Genomic DNA, 19,505 nt, shown 5'->3' with positions numbered 1-19,505 from the left:
GGGATTTGAGAGGAGGGCGTAATAAATAGTACACTTTTTCCTTTCCCTAATTTGAACCAGTTCGACAGTAGAAAAAGGCAGGTGAGAAATGGAAATGCTAATTTTATTACTGATAAAACTAATATTGACAGCTGAGCTTACCCAACTGGAGAATTAGACAGACTTATCCAGCCAGTCACAGGCAGCACTGGACGGCACAGGCCTGCCCCTGGAAAGCTTATGGCAAGGAGGCGTGGACCGGAATGTGTGTTTCCTGCTGACAGCTAGCTCCTAAGAAGGAAAAGAGGAAGGGGTAGGCCTATGTAAACCCAATTTGTCTCCCAGACTCCCCATCAGTGAATGAATGTTGAGCGGGAGCAAGGCCAATGTTTTAATTTCCTAGGGCTCAGTAACAAAGTGTCGCAGACTGAGTGGTTTAAACAACAGAAATTTATCATCTCGCAGTTCTGGAGGCTAGAAGTCCAAGATCAGGGTGTCGGCAGGTTGGTTCCTTCTGAGGGCTGTGAGGGAAGGATCTGTTCCATTTTGGCTTGTACATCACCCTCTTCATGTTCACATGGCATTCTCCCTGTGTATTGTCTGTGTCCGAATTTCCCTTTTTTATGAGGACACCAGTCATATTGGATTAGTGACCCACCTTACTCCAGTATATGACCTCATCTAAATTAATTACACCTGCAATGACCCTATCCCCAAATAAGGTCATTCTGAGGTCCTGGGAGCTACAACTTCAACATATGAATTTTAGGGGACATAATTTAACCCATAATAGCCAGCAAGACCAGCAGAACTCTCTTCATGTGGAAAGAAACATCAGTAGTGGGCAAGAAGCATTTTTCTCCAAAAGGAGATTTAAAGAGGTGAGCATGGGGTATGTGGAAATGGGCATCCCCTGGGAGGTGGCAAAGAGGAGCGGGACTGTGGGAAGAAGGGTTGGAGGACTTGACCTGTTTTGGGGTCAAATGGCGAGAGTTAGGGCTAGGCTTGAGACTCGGAGAGGTGGTTGAGCGTTGTTGGTGGCCAGTGGCCAGGAAGATGTGTAGGAGCCGAACACAGACAACGAAACCAAGCTAACCCATGCAAACTATTTGTTTGCCGTGTTGGGAGCACTGGTTGCGTGGAAGAGACACAGGAACCCTTCAATGCTGTGGGAAGTGGGCTTTATACGGAAAGCTGTTCACTCATTACTGATACCTTGGCCGGCAGAAGGATTCCTGGCCATCTCCAAGGCTTTTCCATGTCCCGTCTGAACTGCTCTTTGGGGCAGCCCCAGCTTCTCAATAGTCCTCCTGAAAGAAAGTGAGAGGTCCTTACAAAGGGGGAGCACTCTATGGAAGCAACAGGCCCAATTCTAATCCTACCCACTCATTACATATGTACATATGTATGCATGTGGGCCCGGGAGGTTTTTTTTATCAGCACGAACTAAACAATTTTATCACATTGAGTGGTCAGAAAAGAAAGCCACATGGTAAGTGGGCAAAATAAGAATTTTGGAGCTGAATAAACCTCAGTTCAGATCCCAGATCTGCTACTTATTTGCCAGCTGACTTTAGGAAAACTTTTTAGTCTCTTATGTAGTTTTCTTTGTTTTTATATCTATACAATGGGGAATAATATCATCCTGTCAGGATGGTTATGAGAAATAATGCCTGTGTGTAAAGCCCTTGGTACTCTGCCTCCCACCATTAAATAGCTGTCACTGTGGTTAGCAATTTTCTGTGGCCCTGTAGAGGCAGGTGCTGAGCAGTTGGGGCCCAGGCTATTCCCCTCCACCGTAGAGAGAGTGGATCCCTCTTCTCTGTTTTGTATTATCAAGATTCCAAATAAGGTGCCTTTTGAGAAAAGGGATTGCATAACAAGGTGTTTGGAAACTACTTGAGTAGGAGATCTCTGAAGTGCTTTCAGCTGTAAAATTCTAAGTTCTATAGCAGACAGCTTCTTCCTTATCAGTTCTTCATTTGCAAAATGATATTTAGTACCTGTTTCAGAGAAATATGACGATAAATGAAGAGGTATTTGCGAACATCCAAACGATATTGGAATGACTGTTAGGCTTCCATTTACCATAGTAAGTGCTGTTGTGACTATCAGAGAAGTATAATAGAGTCCTTCCTCCCAAGAAAGCTGGGGCCATGAATCTATGGATCTGGCCATGAATCTGAAGCAATTAGGGAGCACTATAGGACAGAATAAAACAAGCTAATGGAAGACAGTACAAGTTACATTTGTTAGGTCACTCAGGAAAGTGTAATTCTTTAAGCTAACCATATCATGTCTGCACAAAGTGGTGATTATATCAGCATATGCCCTACATAGGAATAACATCTCCATGAATATACATCTCCATGAAAGTGTATGTTATATACAAGGAAATAACAAGATTCTTGAGTTCTTTATACGTATATGAAGATATATATGTAAAATGTGCCCCAAACTACTAATATACCATGTATTTTCCTGGATATCTATATCTCCATGAAAGTATAGGGTATTTAAGAGTTTGGGGGCACATAATTCTTATGTTCATAATAAGGATAGAGGATAGGTTCAATTTTTTCATTCTGTAGGTGGAAAACAGACCTGGAAACATTAAGAAACTTACTCACAGTTTTCCATCAAGACAGCAGGAAAAAGAAAGGATCCTCACAGCTGTTTATTTATTAGACCTTGCCTGGAACTTTTTATTTCTCTTTTTCAAAGTTTCAAACATTACAGGTAAGGTTAAAATTCACCTCTGACCACCACCCCTATTCCTGGTTTCCTGAACCACTCTCTGCCAAGTTATGGTTTGAGTACACTATGTTCACACTCAATCCAGAGTTTTCCCCATGCTTTTATTTATGTATATGTGTGTATATACTCATAAATCCAATGTAGTATTTCTTGTATTTGTTTGTAATATAAATGCTGTCATACTATAACTTGTTCATTAAGCAAGATGTTTTGGAGAGCTGTCTGTAGTATTACATACAGTTCTAGCTCATTCCTTTTAACTGCTGTACAGTTATCATAGTGTGAATATATCACATTTTATTTCTTCCCCTATTTGTAGACATTCGGATTGTTTCTCATTTTTCCTACTACGAATAATGGCAGTAATGAACATGTTTGAATAGTCTTTCTTGTGCACAAATGCAAAGATTTCTCTGGGGCAAAAAGAAAGGAATGGAATCATTAGGTACAAATGTTTAAAAATATTTTTTACAGATTAATTTTTACACGAAAATAAATCAAGTGCTTATTCTGACCTCATTTCCTTTAACACATAAGTTTTTTTTTTGCATTTTGTTTTTTACCACAATGCCAATGATAAATTGACGACTCAGAGACACAAGTGAAATGACTTTTTCTTAGCACATCCTGTTCATTTTGAATCATAGGTGTATTATCAGCATATCACTGTTCCCAAGCTAATTTGTCCCTTAGAAATGAAAGGTGACAGAGTACACAGTAGCATCCAGTGACAGGCAGTAGAATTGTGTTTTCCCCCTTAAATTGTTTTCTGCTGCCAAGAAAGAACAGCCAACAGAATGTGTCAGTAGAAATGCAGTTTAGGAATTATACTTGATCTCGTTTTTCAGCCTGGTGTTTCTGTTCTTTCATCGTAAAGATCAGCTGCATTTTATTTTTTTCCAGTCCCTTAGAATAACATCCAGTTCTAGTCGGCGTGTTTAATGTACTTCTCAATGAGGTTCTAGCACAATAAATTTTCGTATCTCGTGCATGTGTACATATGGTAAAAATTTCTTCAAGTCCTAGCCATGCGGGGGAGGAATCTCGCGGTCGCTTTGTTAATGCAGTGTTGGTGTTGCAGCGATTACGGCCGCGCGGTAACTCTCAGCGCTGTGCTTAACGAGATGGCTTTGATGGTGGCGTAAGAGTCTAGTGGGATGGTCACGGCTTCACACTTCAAAGCCGAGCATATGGGGCGAAGACTGGGCGGCTTTGTGCTCTTTGGGGATGGTTGGGAGACAGTTCTTAACAGCTCTCTTTAATGAAGACATTGGAAAAGAAAGGCTCTATCTTGAAAGTAATTTTGAATTGCAAAGAGAGAAATTTCCACCCCCACTTCCATAGACTAAACTAAGAATAATTTTTCCTAGTCTGCACTTAATTAGAGGCAGTGCAGTATCACACTGCTACACTGTATTTTCAGATGTCTTCTTTTTCAAAGTACTGTAGCAAGATTAATCGGCCAGTTTTATTTTAGGTATGTGTATGAATTTAGGCAAAAACTTTTAGGGTTATCTGTTTTACCATCTGAGAGATTTTTATGGCTTCTGGTAGAGAATCTTTTTTTTTTCTTTCTCATTAAAAAATACATAAATAAAAAAATCAACTAAACAAAAAGCTTGGCTATATTAAGAGAGCTATACTAAAACTAGAGGATGTTTGTACGATTTCAAGTCTAGCACCCGGTTTAATTTTTAGATTCTGTGCTTTTTTCCCTCTACTTGTTATTGAGTATGAGGTGGTGGGGTTGAAAAATACTCTTTTTGATTGCTGTGTATTTATGAGAAGATTTGAAACTTTTTTGAGTATTATTAGAGTTCTGGTTTAAAAATAATAATAATAAGCCACACATTCATACTCTGGGTCAGAGGAAAGAGAATTTATCTATTCCTAGAGGAAAGAGAATGACAGACTTGAGATTTTTTCCTAGTTGTGCATTTTGGCTGCTATCAAAAATGTAACAAAACCAAGCTTATCAGTTATGTTGCTTGAGCTGCTGAAATGCAATTCTGTTTAACAATCAAATTTCAACTCCATTATACCAGTAGTTCTAAATTGCTCCTGAAAGAAACAAAAGCACAGGGAAAAGGATGATGTTAAATACCCTGTAGATAGGAAGTGTGTGTTAGTGTAAGGCGGACATATATGTATAATGAATCGGATTCTTCAATACTGGCTTAAATATTGTATATTCTCAATAAAATGCTACATTTCAGCCATAGTTATGTGTGATAATAGGCTCGGAAAAAACATTTGTGTTAAGAATGAAGCTTAAGTTTCCTGTCTCATTGCATTGATCCTCCGTTTGCTAAGAGGAATAACCAAACTCATAGAAGTCTCTAAGGTTAAGACTGAAAGTGATAAATATACATCTATAGAAATGGCTAAAAATCATTTTTAAGTAAATAAGGTCAGCCAACCGTGAGGGTTAAAATATATTTAAGAAATATTGTGATTAAATCAGCCTTTTCAGAATATGACTAGTGAAAATAGAAAGATTGGAACTACTAATAATAGTGGTGGGAAAAGCTTGTCAAAAGCGGAAAAAACCTGAAAAATATTGATCTTTTAATAAAGAGCAATTTAGGAAGCTGCAGAGATTTGCGTTGCCTGTTTCATGATTGCAGGATGGCATCATTCTCTTTCTGCACAAGGTGGGTCGGATGTCTGCCTAGTCTGACAATACCGACCGGCTCAGGTAGCTCATGAGTACAGGCGGCTTTGACAGCTGTGGATGGGACGACTGTTCCGAGGACTGCTCAGAACACATGATGGCAGTGGTGGAAAACTGATCCCATGGCCTCTCACTGGGGATGCACCGTCCTCTTGCTGGTGTTACATGTGGTTCTTGTGTTGTTAGCACAGCGGCCCCTCACTCATGTTTGTAGGTTTGGAATAGACACCCTATTCCAGGTCTGCAGCATCCAGCACCTGCAGAGTGCTCAGGAACCAAAGTCAGTTCATTCAGCTTAACGAACGCTGATTGTTTAGGGAGTTTGAAACTTAGGTGGAGAAACAAAAGTCCACTATTAACTATGTAATACAAGTAGATTAGACTTGGTGTTATATCTAGTAAAAGCCGTAAAATACTACACAACCGAGAGAGGGAGAACTGAATTTCAGTGGAAGGAGAGCACAATTATAAAGCAGGGATTAGTTCAGAAGTTCTGGTTTCTTAGGTTTTATTGAAAATGCTAAAAGTCTCCGCTCTGGAAATGCTTGGCTCCACTGTAGAGGGAACAATGGCTTTACAGGAAATGTGCACAGAACTGTTGTTTTAAATAATAATACCAGGTAACCTGAGAACTGATCAGAGAGTTTCCCATAGGTTTGAGCTTGAAATATTCAGAATTTTTATCTTCTTTCAGAGGCCTACTTGTTTGCATGATGTTAGCCTTGACATTACATGGGATAATTTTTACATGGATTAATGGTGAAAATAAAGTGATAAAATTAAAAATAGCTCTTTTGAATGTGCAATTTCTGTCATAAATAAAATAGCTCGTGGGGCTGGCCCTGTGGCCTAGTGGTTAAGTTCGGCACACTCTGCTTCGGTGGCCCAGGTTCATTCCCAGGTGCAGACCTACAGCACTCATAAAGCCATGCTGTGGTGGTGACCCACATACAAAATAGAGGAAGATTGGCACAGATGTTAGCGCAGTGCCAATCTCCCTCAGCAAAAAAAAAAAAGCTTGCCAGTAAGTATTCTTCTGACTAAATTTGAGACATTTCTTTGAGATGTGGGCAATCTAAATTTACTTTTCAGCAAAATTACAAATGGCTACTTGCCATGGGCCCTTGGATTGCAGTCATTAGAAACACAAAGTTATTTCCTTGAGCCTGAAGGGTGTGGTGTACTGTCTCTGTTACTAACTGTCTCTTTGGCTTTTGTTGTCTTTTCATTGTGTGAGAATAATGAAATATTTCCTTTTCTGGCCTCATTAGAGAACAGAAATTAAGTTTGATTCCTTCCATATTGAATTTGTGTAGAGGAGATAATGGAAGAGGAGTGTTGTTAAAATGTAGGGGGATTTCTAGTAACTAGGGACCTACCAGTCCAGGAGGGTGTGCAGAAGTTTCAGAGCTCAGAACAGTGGTGTAGCCTGCGAAAGGGAGAGGAAGCTGGCATCACTGAGTGCTGGGTACCGTGCAGTGTGCTAGGTGCTTTTCTTAGTTTATCTGTTTTTGTTTTTTGCATTTTCTCTTTCATTTGGATAAATCTAATTATACCAGTATATAAAATTTGTATATATGTATTTATTTTTGTTGTTGTTGACATCACATTGGTTTATAACATTGTATAAATTTCAGGTATACATCATTATATTTTGACTTCTGTATACATTACATTGTATTCATCACCAAAAATCTAGTTTCCATCTATCACCATACAAATGTCCCCCTTTACCCTTTTTGCCCTCCTCCCACTCCCCTTCCCCTCTGGTAACCACCAGTTCCCTGTATCTATGTGTTTGTTTGTTGTTGTTTTTGTGTTTATCTTTCACATATGAGTTAAATCGTACAGTATTTGTCTTTCTCTATCTGACTTACTTTGCCTAACATAATATCCTCAATGTCCATCCATGTTGTCACAAATGGTGAGATTTCATCTTTTTCTATGGCTGAGTAGTGTTCCATTGTATATATATACCACATCTTCTTTATCCATTCATCTGTCAGTGGGGCACTTAGTTTGTTTCCATGTCTTGGCTATTGTAAATAATGCTGCAGTGAACAGTGGGGTGCAGATATCTTTTCGAATTAGTGTTTTTGTATTCTTTGGATAAATACCCAGAAGTAGAATAGCTGGATCATGTGGTAATCCTGGTGTACAATGGTTCCCTTTTCTCCATATCCACTCCAACCCTTGTTATTTCTTGTCTTTTGAATAATAGCCATTGTGATGGGCATGAGGTGATATCTCATTGTGGTTTTTTTTGTGTGAGAGGAAGCTCAGCCCTGAGCTAACATCCGATGCCAATCCTCCTCTTTTTGCTGAGGAAGACCGGCCCTGGGCTAACATCTGTGCCTATCTTCCTCCACTTTATGTGGAACGTTGCCACAGCATGGCCTGACAAGCGGTGCATCGGTGTGCGCCCGCAATCCAAACCCAGGCTGCGAGCAGCGGAGCTCTCGTACTTAACTGCTATACCATGGGGCCAGCCCCTCATTGTAGTTTTGATTGGCATTTCCCTAGTAATTAGTGATGTTGAGCATCTTTTCATGTGCCTGTTGGCCATCCGTGTATCTTCTTTGGAAAAATGTCTGTTCAAATCCTCTGCCCAGTTTTTAATCGAGTTGTTTTTTTGTTGTTGAGTTACATGAGTTCTTTATATATTTTGGATATAGTCTTTCTAATCTTAATATCTCCATCCATTTCTTTTCTTTTTTTTTTCTTTGCTTCCTTTATTTTTCTCTTCTTTCCTCTCTTTTCATCTCCCTCTTTTGTCCTTTGGTTTTATTAAAGTATTTTAAAACAAGTTCCAAAGATCATGTTATTTCATCCCTACATATTTAATATATATCTCTAAGCAATATAGACATTTTCTCACATAGCCATGATGCCATTATCACACTCAACAAAATGATAATTCTTTGGTACTAACACTCAGTATATAATCGGGCAAATGTCTCGTCTGATGGGCCTATTTGAATCTGGATCTACACATGGTTCACACATACACTGATTGTTGTGTCTCTGACTCTTTTGATCTAGACCAGTTCCCCTGCCCCCACATTTTTCCTGCCGTTCACTGATTGCAGAAACTGGATTAGTTGTCTTATAGAATTCCCACATTCTGGGTCTGTCTGTTTGCTGCCTTGTGGTGTCATTTAACTTGTGTCTTTATCCCTCACTTTTCCTACAAACTTTAAGTTAGCTCCAGAGGCTTGATTGGTCTGAAGTTCAGTTTTTAAAAATTCTCCCAGGGTGGGCTCTGAGCGTCATACTGCCTCATAACAGGAGGCCATGACGTCTGGTTATCCTCCTTCTGATGATGCAAAGATAAATTGTTCCAAATTGACTATTCATGAGACTTTCATCCATTGATGATCTTTGCCTGGAACAATTATTTTCTTAGGGGTTGCAAATGGTGAGTTTTTAGTTATATCATTACTTCTGCATTTATTAGTCGGATTTTTTCTATTAAAAAATGTTTTCCTCATAAATTCAGGCTATCTGGCTACCCTGAAATACAGTCGATACAGGAAAGGCAGGATAAATGCTTATTTTTTTCCCTTTTAATTTCCAAATTTTTAGATAAAGAGTTGGTGCTTTGGAGGAAGCTTTTTTTTTCCCCCCTCTCATTTTATAGATCAAGAAGTTGAGGCTCAGAGATGTCAAGTAAATTGTTCAAGATCCCAAATAGCTATTAAGGAGCAGAAATGGTGTTGAGACCAACATCTTCTGGCCTCACAAGCATATGCTATTTCTACTGAATCAAAATGCACCCTGCCATTGACCCCCACCAGGCGCTGCCAGCTGGGAGTTGCTCCTGCGAATATCTCCCACTGCTCTGCCCTTTAGGAACCAGGCTCCAAGACTCCTCTGTAGCCTTCAGGGCTTTACAGGCTTATGCAGTACTCCAGAACTAGAGCTCCAAATGGAGGTGCTGGCCTGGAGGGGCACAGAGCGGGGCAGAGCAGAGACCACGTCACACTGTGTGGTAGGCGAGGCTTCAGGCTCCTGCAGCAGCCACAGTGCGAGTCACTCTACGTGATGGTTGGAGCAGAGATCAGTGATCCGAAAAATTTAGAGAGCTGTCCGATGTTAAGATGTCTTAACCTCTTAACTCTCCTAACTCTCTCCCCTTACTTCTGCCACCTCCACCCCATGCTGTTCCAGATGGGAGGGGAGAATTTTAGCTAACTGCCCAAACATTATTTTACAATTCCTAAACCTCAGTTGACTCTAAGTGTCCCTGACATCTGGTCTCTGCCACCCCTAGGAGCAGTGGTCCTTTCGTATCTTAGAGTAGTGTTAAAGAAGCAGAGGTCGCTTAGTAAGTTTGGGAGATTTTCTTGGCTTCGTGAGACCCAAAACATCACGGCCTTCTAATGCTAGAGTTCCTACTTGACTCAGAGAAAGAACATTTCCCAAGACTTCATACAACCAAGAGGTATAAAATCTGTTTTAGTATCCTCCACATTTCACCTCTCCCATCAACGTGGCCGTCTACATTAGAAACAAACAAATAACGAACCCTGAAATTGCAGTTGGAGAGGTTTCCTGTGCTTGTTATGGCTAAAGGCCCCGTCTCAGCCTCTGATGCTCCATGATGTACCTCCAAGTAAAGAAGGCCCGTACTCCTGCTACCCCAGGCCAGTACCAAAATTCCCTAATTTTATACATCAGACAAAATTTTATGCTCTCTCTATCCTTGCTTACAGGGGGCTGTAATTAGTGAACACATGCTGTCAGCTGCAGAGGTCCTCTGAAGCGGTTCTCTGGAAAAAACAGGAAAGCAATTCTGTAAACTGCCTTGAGAAGGAAGGTCAGAGACAGAATCTAGATATAAAGAGTGGAAGAAGAGGATGAAAAAAATGTTGTCATTCAGAGTAACCTCCATAAAACTATGTTTAAATATTAGGCTCCCTTATAGAACATTGGCCCAGCGCTGTCTGGTAGAACTTTCTGTGGTGATGGAGATGTTCTGTGTCTGTGCTGTCCAATAGGGAGACCACTGGCTATGTGTGGTACTGAGCACTTGAAATGTGGCTAGTGCAACTGAAAAACTTAATTTTTAATTGTATTCGTTTTAATTAATTAAAATTAAATGGCACATTATTGGACAGTGCAGATCTGGCCCTTGGATTCTTAACATTTTATTTCTCTTAACAATAAACACTATTTGGGGCTATTATAAAATTGTTCAAAAATCGAAGGCACCAATTTCATTAATCTTAGTGATGACTTTTCCTTGTGAAATTAGGTTTGTAATGGCTAAGAAATTCTCGCCTCCTTGTACAAACTTTTATTATGAGCCTTCAAGGGAAAATTAATTATGTTCAAACTTTGATTTTTAAAATTTGTATAAATTATAAGCTTTAATGGTGATGGTTGCACAATGATGAGAATGTACTTAATGCCAGTGAACTCTACACTTAGAAATAGTTAAAATGGTAGATTTTGTGTTAAATATATTTTACCACAATAAAAAACTTATATGCTCTATTTTCTTTCATTGAGCCTGATTTTAATTTAATTTTGTTCAAATTTCCCACTGCCCACAGGCCTTGCTGAGAGTCTGGTCCTGCACGTTCCTGGCTGCAGCGTGTTTCTCTTTGGTGAGGCTGACCTGCCTGAGAAGCGCACTCTTGTCCAGAGAAGGAAGCAACTGGGCTGGTTCACAAGGAGGGATTTCAGTGCTCTTGAACCTGATCTGGGAGCTGCACCTACCCGGAGATGTGGTTTAACAGGTTCTTAGTATGGTTTTGTTCTGCTTTTGTTTTTAAACTTGATGATAGAATCCTGAGGACCCCTTCACCTGTCCCTCCTGCATAACGCAGGAGGGTTACAGTTGGAGCTCCTTCTTGAATTGGGTGAAGGGTCTCCTCTCGGCTCTTACTCTCACCCACGCCTTCGTAAGCTGACCAGAGAGGCTAGGTGCCCTCGTTGCATGTTTGTTGAGAGCCCCAGGAGTGATATTCAAGATGTATAGCGAGCCCTGTAGCATGGCCGCTGCAGCTCCTGACACCGGGGCGGGATCCTGGCGGCCCGCTGCTGTGCCAGGTGTGAGGTTGTTGTCCTGGGGTGCGATGGGGACATTTGGGGGTAGGGACTTGGGCAGAGGTTACTTATAGCTGGTAGGAAAGTCTTTCAGTACTTGAACATGAAGTGTAGCTAAGTGGATGCTTACAACTGGAAATCAGTTCTAGAGGCACCCTGGGGAAAAGCTTTTCTAGACAACAGGCTTCTAGAACAGAGAGAACAAACACCAGGAATGGTATTTCTCCCTTCCCCTGTATCTCACCAATTCTGGCCTCTGTCTGCTACTGCAGCCCCCCACCCCGCCCCGTGCTTAGGGCTTACCTTAGGGTAAGGTGGTGATGCCCCCCTCCAAAGCTCCGTCCCCATTCCCTGCCCTTCAGCATCCTAGTGCCATTTATTTCAGTCTTAATTCCTTCATTCTCAAATATCTTCCGTAGGAGTCAAAATTAAACCATGTTAGGTAACATTTTGGTAGTCAGTTAATACTTTAGTGGTTACTAAAATATTAGATACCCGAGGAGCAAGAGGTGGGCAGGCATAAGAAACACATTTCTTCGTGGCATAGCTCTGCTGCAGTTACACACAGGCCTCTGGTGACTAACCCCTGGTACAGAATCTTGCTCTCCAATGATTGATGTCTATAATCAAGTGGAGTGGTGCAGCGAGAAAGTACAGGCTTTCAGGCTGTGCTCAAATCCTGGCCTTGCTGTTTATTGCGAGAGGGACCTCGGAGAGTTCTTTAATCTTGTTAAGCCTCAGTTCCCCTATCTGTAAAATGGATGTAATAATTGTATTTCCCTCATAAGGCTGTGAAGTTGAAATGTCTATTGAGTGCCGCACACAGTACTAACTAAAGGGCCATTTTTTCTTCCCCTTAGAGAGGAGATTTATAAAAAAGTGATTATAAATGTATTTCAGTATTTAGTTACGGAAAAACGAAGAAGCTGATTGCTCCTTGCCAATTTGAACCTCGCATATTTTCCTACGATTTGTCTCACCAAATGTAGAAGTGTAAGTTTTGTGACTAAATTTTCAGAAACCTATTTCCTGGTTTCTAATTTGAGCTCACTAAAGACTGCAGAGATAGTACCACAGACCTAGTCAGCGCGGAGCCAGGTGACTAGAGTAGTCAGTGGACAGGAGGTGGAAACAGGGACGCTGGTGTTCGAGGACAGAAGCACTGGCTTCAGCGTCACGTCAGGCAAACCCTTGAAAAAAGTGCTTCTCGTTTTTGCAGTGCTGTGAGAATGGACGAGTTGGTATTTGGGAAGAACTTTAACCTGACATAAAAAGCATGTCTGAGTTGAAGACCAAATATTCATATTATCCCTAATCATATTTAGTTTCCTAGGAAGAAACTCAGTTTGTAATTGTTTAAACCAAAGCAAGCACTGCTCCCCAGTCTCAATGATTGGCTGTGGCTGGGACGATCACACCTGCTTTACATTTTTGATTTGAAATGATAACCCATTGGGATTTCTCATTTCTTCTCTATTTTTACTCCACACAGAGATCTGTGATTTACATGGAGAATTTCATCAACACCCGAAAATCCTAAATTAAAACTTTAAAATGCAAAAATTGGCACAAAAATGTTTAAAGATGGTATTTTAAAGGTAATGTTTGATACTGATAAAGATGTAGTTAAGAGGCGCTCATACTGCCAATGGTAGTATCGATTGGTATAAACTTTTTGAAAGTGAGTTGGTGATATGTAGCAAGAAATGTCTATAACTGCCTTGCAGGAATTCTAGTTAGTGATAAATCCTGAGGAAATAATAAAAGGTAGATGTACTTTTGTACAAGTACGTTTATCAAAGCATTATTTATAGTAGCAAATACTGGAAACAATGTAAATGTTTCATATTTAAGAAGGATTAAATAAACTTTGGCATACCTAAGTGAAAGAATACTGCTCCAGCAATGAAGTGTGAAGTTTTGGAAGAATTTTTAGAGGCATGGAAAATACAATGTGGAGAGAATTTGTAGTTAATGAATCAATGCAACAAATGTTTTTAAGTACCTAGTATGTGCCAGGCACTATTATCAGCGGACAAATAGAATTTATAATCTGGTGGGGAAGGGTGAGGAGACAGACAATAAATAACAAGCTTAATAAATAAGTACACATAAGTACACATGCATCTATTTTATTTATCTCATATATTTATAGGAAAAACGTTTTTAAATTCTTAAAGCTTCCAACTTATTTTCATAACTTGCCTAAATCAATCTTGTGATTATTTTCCGTCATCTTTCATGAAGGATAATTATTAAGGTTATCAGTGGTCAATTTGATAAAAGCTGGGTTTCAAAGTATTCATTTAATTTGGATTTGATGGAAAATTCAAGATAAGAACGAAAAAGTAGCACAACTTTTCCCCCATTTGTCTTATTTGCTAATATCTTCTGACAAGTGATAGAAACCTTAGTTTGTGCAAAAAACATGAAAATTACAAGAGTTGCCAAGGTTAGGCAGACCGTCGTTCATCGGGAGACCCTCATTTAATAGCCTCAAGGCAGATGCTAAGAGCAGAAAAAGAAAATGTTTCAAGGCAGAGTAGTGATTAAGGGATGTGGATAAACAATTAGTTTCTAATATTTCACAAACCAGATTGTAATTTGAGTTTAAGACACATGATCAACCGAAATCTTAGGTTATCTTTCCTGCACAAATTCTCCCTTAAAAAACATTTATGTAGGAAGGTAATATCTATTGAAGTAGAATTTGTAATACCTCTGTCATTAGAGTAGAAAAGTTAGTCATCTAATTTTTCAATGAGTTTAGTTTCTAACAATGGCGATTTCCTCATTTTTAAATGTAATGGCTTTATATATTTTTCTAACATTTTTTTAGTTACATCATTGTTTCTCAACATATTTTTCCACTCCTCCCATCAAAACAGAAAAGCCTCAACACATTGTTGCTATGTTTATTTCTTTTCCTAAAAAAATTAAATAGAAATGATTGGCGCTATCAACTGAACACTTACAGTTAACTTTCCAGTGACAAATTAATCTACACAGTACCCGAGAGGAAGCAGAATCTATAAGGGAACAGGTTTCTGTTTTGAAGTTCCCTGAGAATATTATAAACAGTAGAGAAAAAGTGAGCTCAGAAATGATTAACACCCTTAGTCAGTGCCAAACACACAGAATCTTTTAAACCAAATTCCTTTTAAAAGTTTGTAGTCGGCCAGCACATGGGGAACAGAAATAAGGGCAAAGCAGTAAGAGTTGATACTTTCAGATCTATAAATAAATACTTTATACATATATGTTTTAAAACCCTAAACATTTATGGGATAATTTAAACACTGCTGGCTGATATGTTGTATGAATGGCCTGCATATATGCATTGTTGTTTAAAAATACAGGGACAATTCTTTGAACTATAGTTTCATAAGAGGCCTTAGGAATCATGGACGGAGGTAACTGGTACATCTTGGAGTTGGGGACTTGTGTTAGTTACTTAAATGGATTGCTGAGAGCTGCCTTTGCTTGCTTCTCTGTGAGTGAGAAGTGCAGCATCAGGCATCAGGTGCCTTCCTTGACATTGAGTAACGCAATTCACTTCACACCAAAAACTACTTTACCTAGTCTTTGAAAAATAATTTCCAGTTTTGGAATGAGTCTTCTTTTAAGGAACCTGTTTTCATAATTTTCTGTGTTTGCTTGTAAATCTAGTTGCGATGATGGAAGATGAAAGTCTCAATGTGTAAGTAAGTACATAATCTGGAATTGAAACATGAAGGATCTCCGCTTTGTCTCTGCATAAACTGGTGGAGGGCACTGTCCTACTTTGAAAAACCTAGGAGCAGGCAAGTCACCTGAGGTTCCCCTCCCCTGGGCTGGCTTCATTCTATGCCGATGTTAATGTGTGCCTACTTCTGTAATTTCCTCTCTGAATTATTGTTACTCTGAAAGATTCAAAGCTGAGAAATTGAGGGTCACAATTCCTTGTGGAGCGGGAAAACATCATAGCCATTTTGCAGACAGACAGCTGAGCAGAGGCAGTGTCCTGAAGAGGCAGAACTTGAATTCAGACCCGTGGGGAGCCATCCCAGCCCTGTGCCACATGGTCCTCACTTAGCTTGCTTTTCTGTGGATTTGGCCACATGCCTGAGAGTTCTGCATTCTTCCCGCCATGGGAGCATCGGGCTTAGCAATTATGTTTGAGTTTTACGGCTTTAGTCATCAAATGTCCTGTTTCAGCTGTGGTTTCTCTTTAGTACATGCTCTAAAAAGTTTAAAGTACCAATATGTAATGATGACTGTTTTTGATGTAATAACTGCTTATATTTTTGAACTTGAGGTCCAAGTCTGTTACCTTGCTGTGTGTTATTCTGAAGCAAAGACCACGTTTAGGCTAAGTTTATCTTATTTCAGCCTTGGAGTTTTTATACCCAGCAACCTGCATGGTGCCTGGCACTCGGCAGGTTTTCAGTAAAAACATATTTAATGAAGGATTGCACACTGGTCCATAAGAATCTGTTTATTCAAGCGGTAATGTAATCCACAAATTTGAAGTTCTCTCTTCAGATATAAAAATGCCAAATATCCCAAAACACTGCCTCAGCTCTCTCCTCACACATGTTTTAATACCAGCCACCAAAATGGAGCTTAATATAATAAATTGAACTTCTAAAGACATCCCTAAGCAACTTCTGACCCCCTAAAATGAAAATCTTTCTGTGGAAGAAAATATATAGAATCTTTTCACCTTTAATTGATTGAAGATGATGGTGGCTGGAACTATTTTTGAGAACAATTTTGATCTAAAGGGAAAAAAATACATGTATTTCTTCTGAGTGCTGCTTTTTTATTTTCTAATGGGCTCTTCACTATTGTTTTGTCTGAATGCAGTTTTTTATTTGTGCTATTCCAGACGTGGTCCTACCACAAGCATCTTTAAACCAGACATTAATAGCATAGTTCACAGTCATTACTGCCAGTGCTCAAACACAAATATTGCATTTGTGTTTGCAAAAGCTACACATCAGATGTTAATTAAGTGCATTTGGTTTTTTTCTGCTGAAACAATCTGGCATAAAGAGTTTACGTCTATATCAGTTCACCATAAGGTCTCTACAATATCTGACTCACCAGCCGTGCAGTATATGATAAATACAGTGTTTCCACACAAGAAAATAACAGAATTGTCAGGAAAACATCAGGCCTGTTATATTTCCCTGTGAAATAATAGCAACTGAATCTCAGTTTCTTTTTCTTTTTGATTAAAAAAAAAGTATTTAACTAGGAGTCAACACCAATATTTAGAATGATAAATTTTTCATTAAAGAACACATGGAAAGTGAGATCATACCACAGATTTTTTCCTTGTTTTTAGCTTGCTTCAGGGCGTTGTGACAGTTGCGTTGGAATAAAATTGGAATTTCAGCTTTGCCGTGAGGGGATTCGTGCTGCCGCCATAGCAGCTGAGTGCCAATCTAAGGGGGGCAGGAGCGTGCGGAACCACAAACTGAGAAACAAACTTTCACATCAGGGTTCTAATTTTAAAGCAAAAAGTGGAATTACTTCAATTATATGACATTTAACTAGAGTACAATTTGCTGCAATTAATTATCTCCCTTATTTAAAGATTCTTACTAAGTTTAAGTTGGCATGAAAAATCAAATTCGGCATTTGCATATGGTCAGTGGAACTGCTGGATTTCAGCGCAGAGTTTGGTTCATTAGGATTGGATCGCCGTGTTGGCGTTGGCCCTGCGGAGGAGTAAATGGAGGAAATTGGAAAAGCCTGCATTTAGGCAGAAAGCAGTTTTCTTTTCTTTCTTTTTTTTTCAAGGGAGAAATGGGTCGTGGCCTCATGACCCCTCTGGGAGGAAATTACTGCCCAATTCGTCAGAAACGTCTCAGATTCATTGGTGTCTCTGTTTATTCACCGCTTGAATAAGATATAGCGATAAAACAAAATGAATTATTATGTAACTGAAGTTTAATAGAAGAACTCCAGATACACTTAACAAGGGCATATGCGACAAATGACCATTCTGTGTTAAGCAGTTACCTCTTACTTTATTTAAAAGAGAATATAGAAGTTACTTGTGATGTTTAATTTTACTTTTCTAAGACATAATTAACTTTAAAGTATGCTTTTGAAGGAATTTTTTAAATAGGGTTTTATTTAATTAAGTAAATCAGTGTTGGGTCAAGTGTATTCTTTATAGAACTCTTGTGTTCTGGGCTCAACATCTAAACTTTTTCTATCTTTAATAATTTACCTTAGGCAATGCATTCATTTATTGCAAGAATGATCAACTTTGGAAATTCTACTGAAAAAAGGACAGTTATTGGGTACATGGTGGTAAAAGGTGCCTTGGAATTTGCTGGGTGGGGGATTCAGAAGTCCCAGGGCTGTAGGGATGGAACGGCCATGCCCCCATAGTGTCTGGAGGAAGAGCCCTGCGTCCATATGAGAGAACTTCTGGTGAAAGTGACTTGCTCTCCCAAGCTGGTAAAGTACATGTGACTGTATGAATGTTGATTGGGCATGTCAAAGTTCTGGAATGGCAAAGCACACTAGGCCCAATATGTACTTAGAATAGGTGTACTAATCGTAACCTAGTATATATGTATAATCTTCAGCAAAATCTGGGTGTGATCCAGCTATTTGTTGGAACGATAGGGCGCCTTCTTGAGTCAGAATGGGGTATGTATATCAGACCTGAGGACATGGGACTATTTGTAACATTACCTGTTGGGGGGCGGAGGAGAAAGAAACCATGCTTGGACGTTTTCCGTTAATGAATGAATTAGCATTGACCAAAAAAAATTCCAATTGTACTCTGTGAAACGTTAAAACTGATATAATTTTCAAAGATATTTAGAGTAAGTGATTGGTGTATGAGATTATAAGAGAGAGATGTATCGACTGTTAGGAAATTTAATTTTTATGAAATCAGCATTATGGAGAAGTACTGTAATTTGATTCATTCCTGCAGAATTCCCAGTAGGAACAGGCCCAGCCTCGGGAGTTGAAATGTTTCATTATGTACATGTGTGGGAAAAAGATGAAATGTGGTTTCCGTGTGCTGATTTTCTGTAAAACGTCTATTAGTATGAGAGTACCCAGGCTAGGCAGCAAAGCCCCCAAACCACAGCTGTCTAGGGGGAAGTGAACGCAGGAGGCTATCTCTAATGGATACTGACATCATGAGCAATAAGTTTGAAAGTAGCAAGAAAAAGCAATGCCAGTGAAATAATGTTGAAATAGTAGCTAAGGAATTGTCGTATGCTGAAGATGAGGTCAGCCTTTATTCCCCATCAGTTCCTAGTCAACTCTGCTTTTAGAAATGTAAAGTTCCCCAACAATGAAGAAACTGCAAAGCTAAGCTTTTCGTACTAATGCTAATTTAACCAAGTTGTCCATCTTATGGTGTAAACTATAATTAGAGTAGCGCTATTTATGTAACATGAGCTGCACCATCCCTGAGGCAGGGAAAGTGGGACATTTGGCCCTGGGCTCGAGAGTGGCAATGGCAGTCCCAGTCCCCTGGGAAGCTGGGGATGGAAGAAAGAGGTGCCTCCAGCACGTTATTCCAAAGAAGGTACACAAAGTGCTCCGAACCTGCCAAACCCCGTCATCCTGAGACCCAAGAGTCCCTTTGCCCTTCCCAATGCTAAGGCTGTTTGTCACTCTTTAGTGACTCCTTCCCTAACCAAGACTGTTATTGAGGGTCATTTGGGTCGGATGTCTACCTAACTCAACGCTGACAGGTGTATGTTTGGGGAGAAAGGGATGGGTACAGAGTGTGATTTACTCCTGTCTCCCAGACTCTTAGAGTTAGGCCTGGCACTGGATTCCAGCCCCTGTGGAGATGGCCTTAGAAATGAATGGAAGGCCCAGGCTTTTTGCTGCTGTTGATATTTAGTTCTCAAGTGTGCTTTCCTTTTTCTGTTGCCATTTTGGAAATATCTGGGCCCTTAACTATTCTAGAAAAAACGTCCTTTAGGTACTTTTAGAGAAGATAAAAGTATCTGCTTGTCGCTGAAATAGCTCTGTTATAAAAATATATATATATGACCTTTAGAAAATT

General features: G+C 39.6%; 1 protein-coding gene across 1 annotated transcript in view; it reads left to right on the top strand.

Moving 5' to 3' along the window:
- Nucleotides 1–19,505, top strand: part of FTCDNL1 (formiminotransferase cyclodeaminase N-terminal like) — a 70,935-nt gene that overhangs the window by 14,111 nt on the left and 37,319 nt on the right. The window contains 1 exon segment of the mRNA XM_058549519.1: nucleotides 10,969–11,154. Coding sequence (XP_058405502.1) covers nucleotides 10,969–11,151 — 183 coding nt within the window. The 3' untranslated portion in view covers nucleotides 11,152–11,154.

This window comes from Diceros bicornis, chromosome 10, assembly GCF_020826845.1.
Source record: "Diceros bicornis minor isolate mBicDic1 chromosome 10, mDicBic1.mat.cur, whole genome shotgun sequence".
NCBI classification, from domain to species: Eukaryota; Metazoa; Chordata; class Mammalia; order Perissodactyla; family Rhinocerotidae; genus Diceros; species Diceros bicornis.
This window is presented reverse-complemented; position numbering and strand designations above follow the sequence as displayed.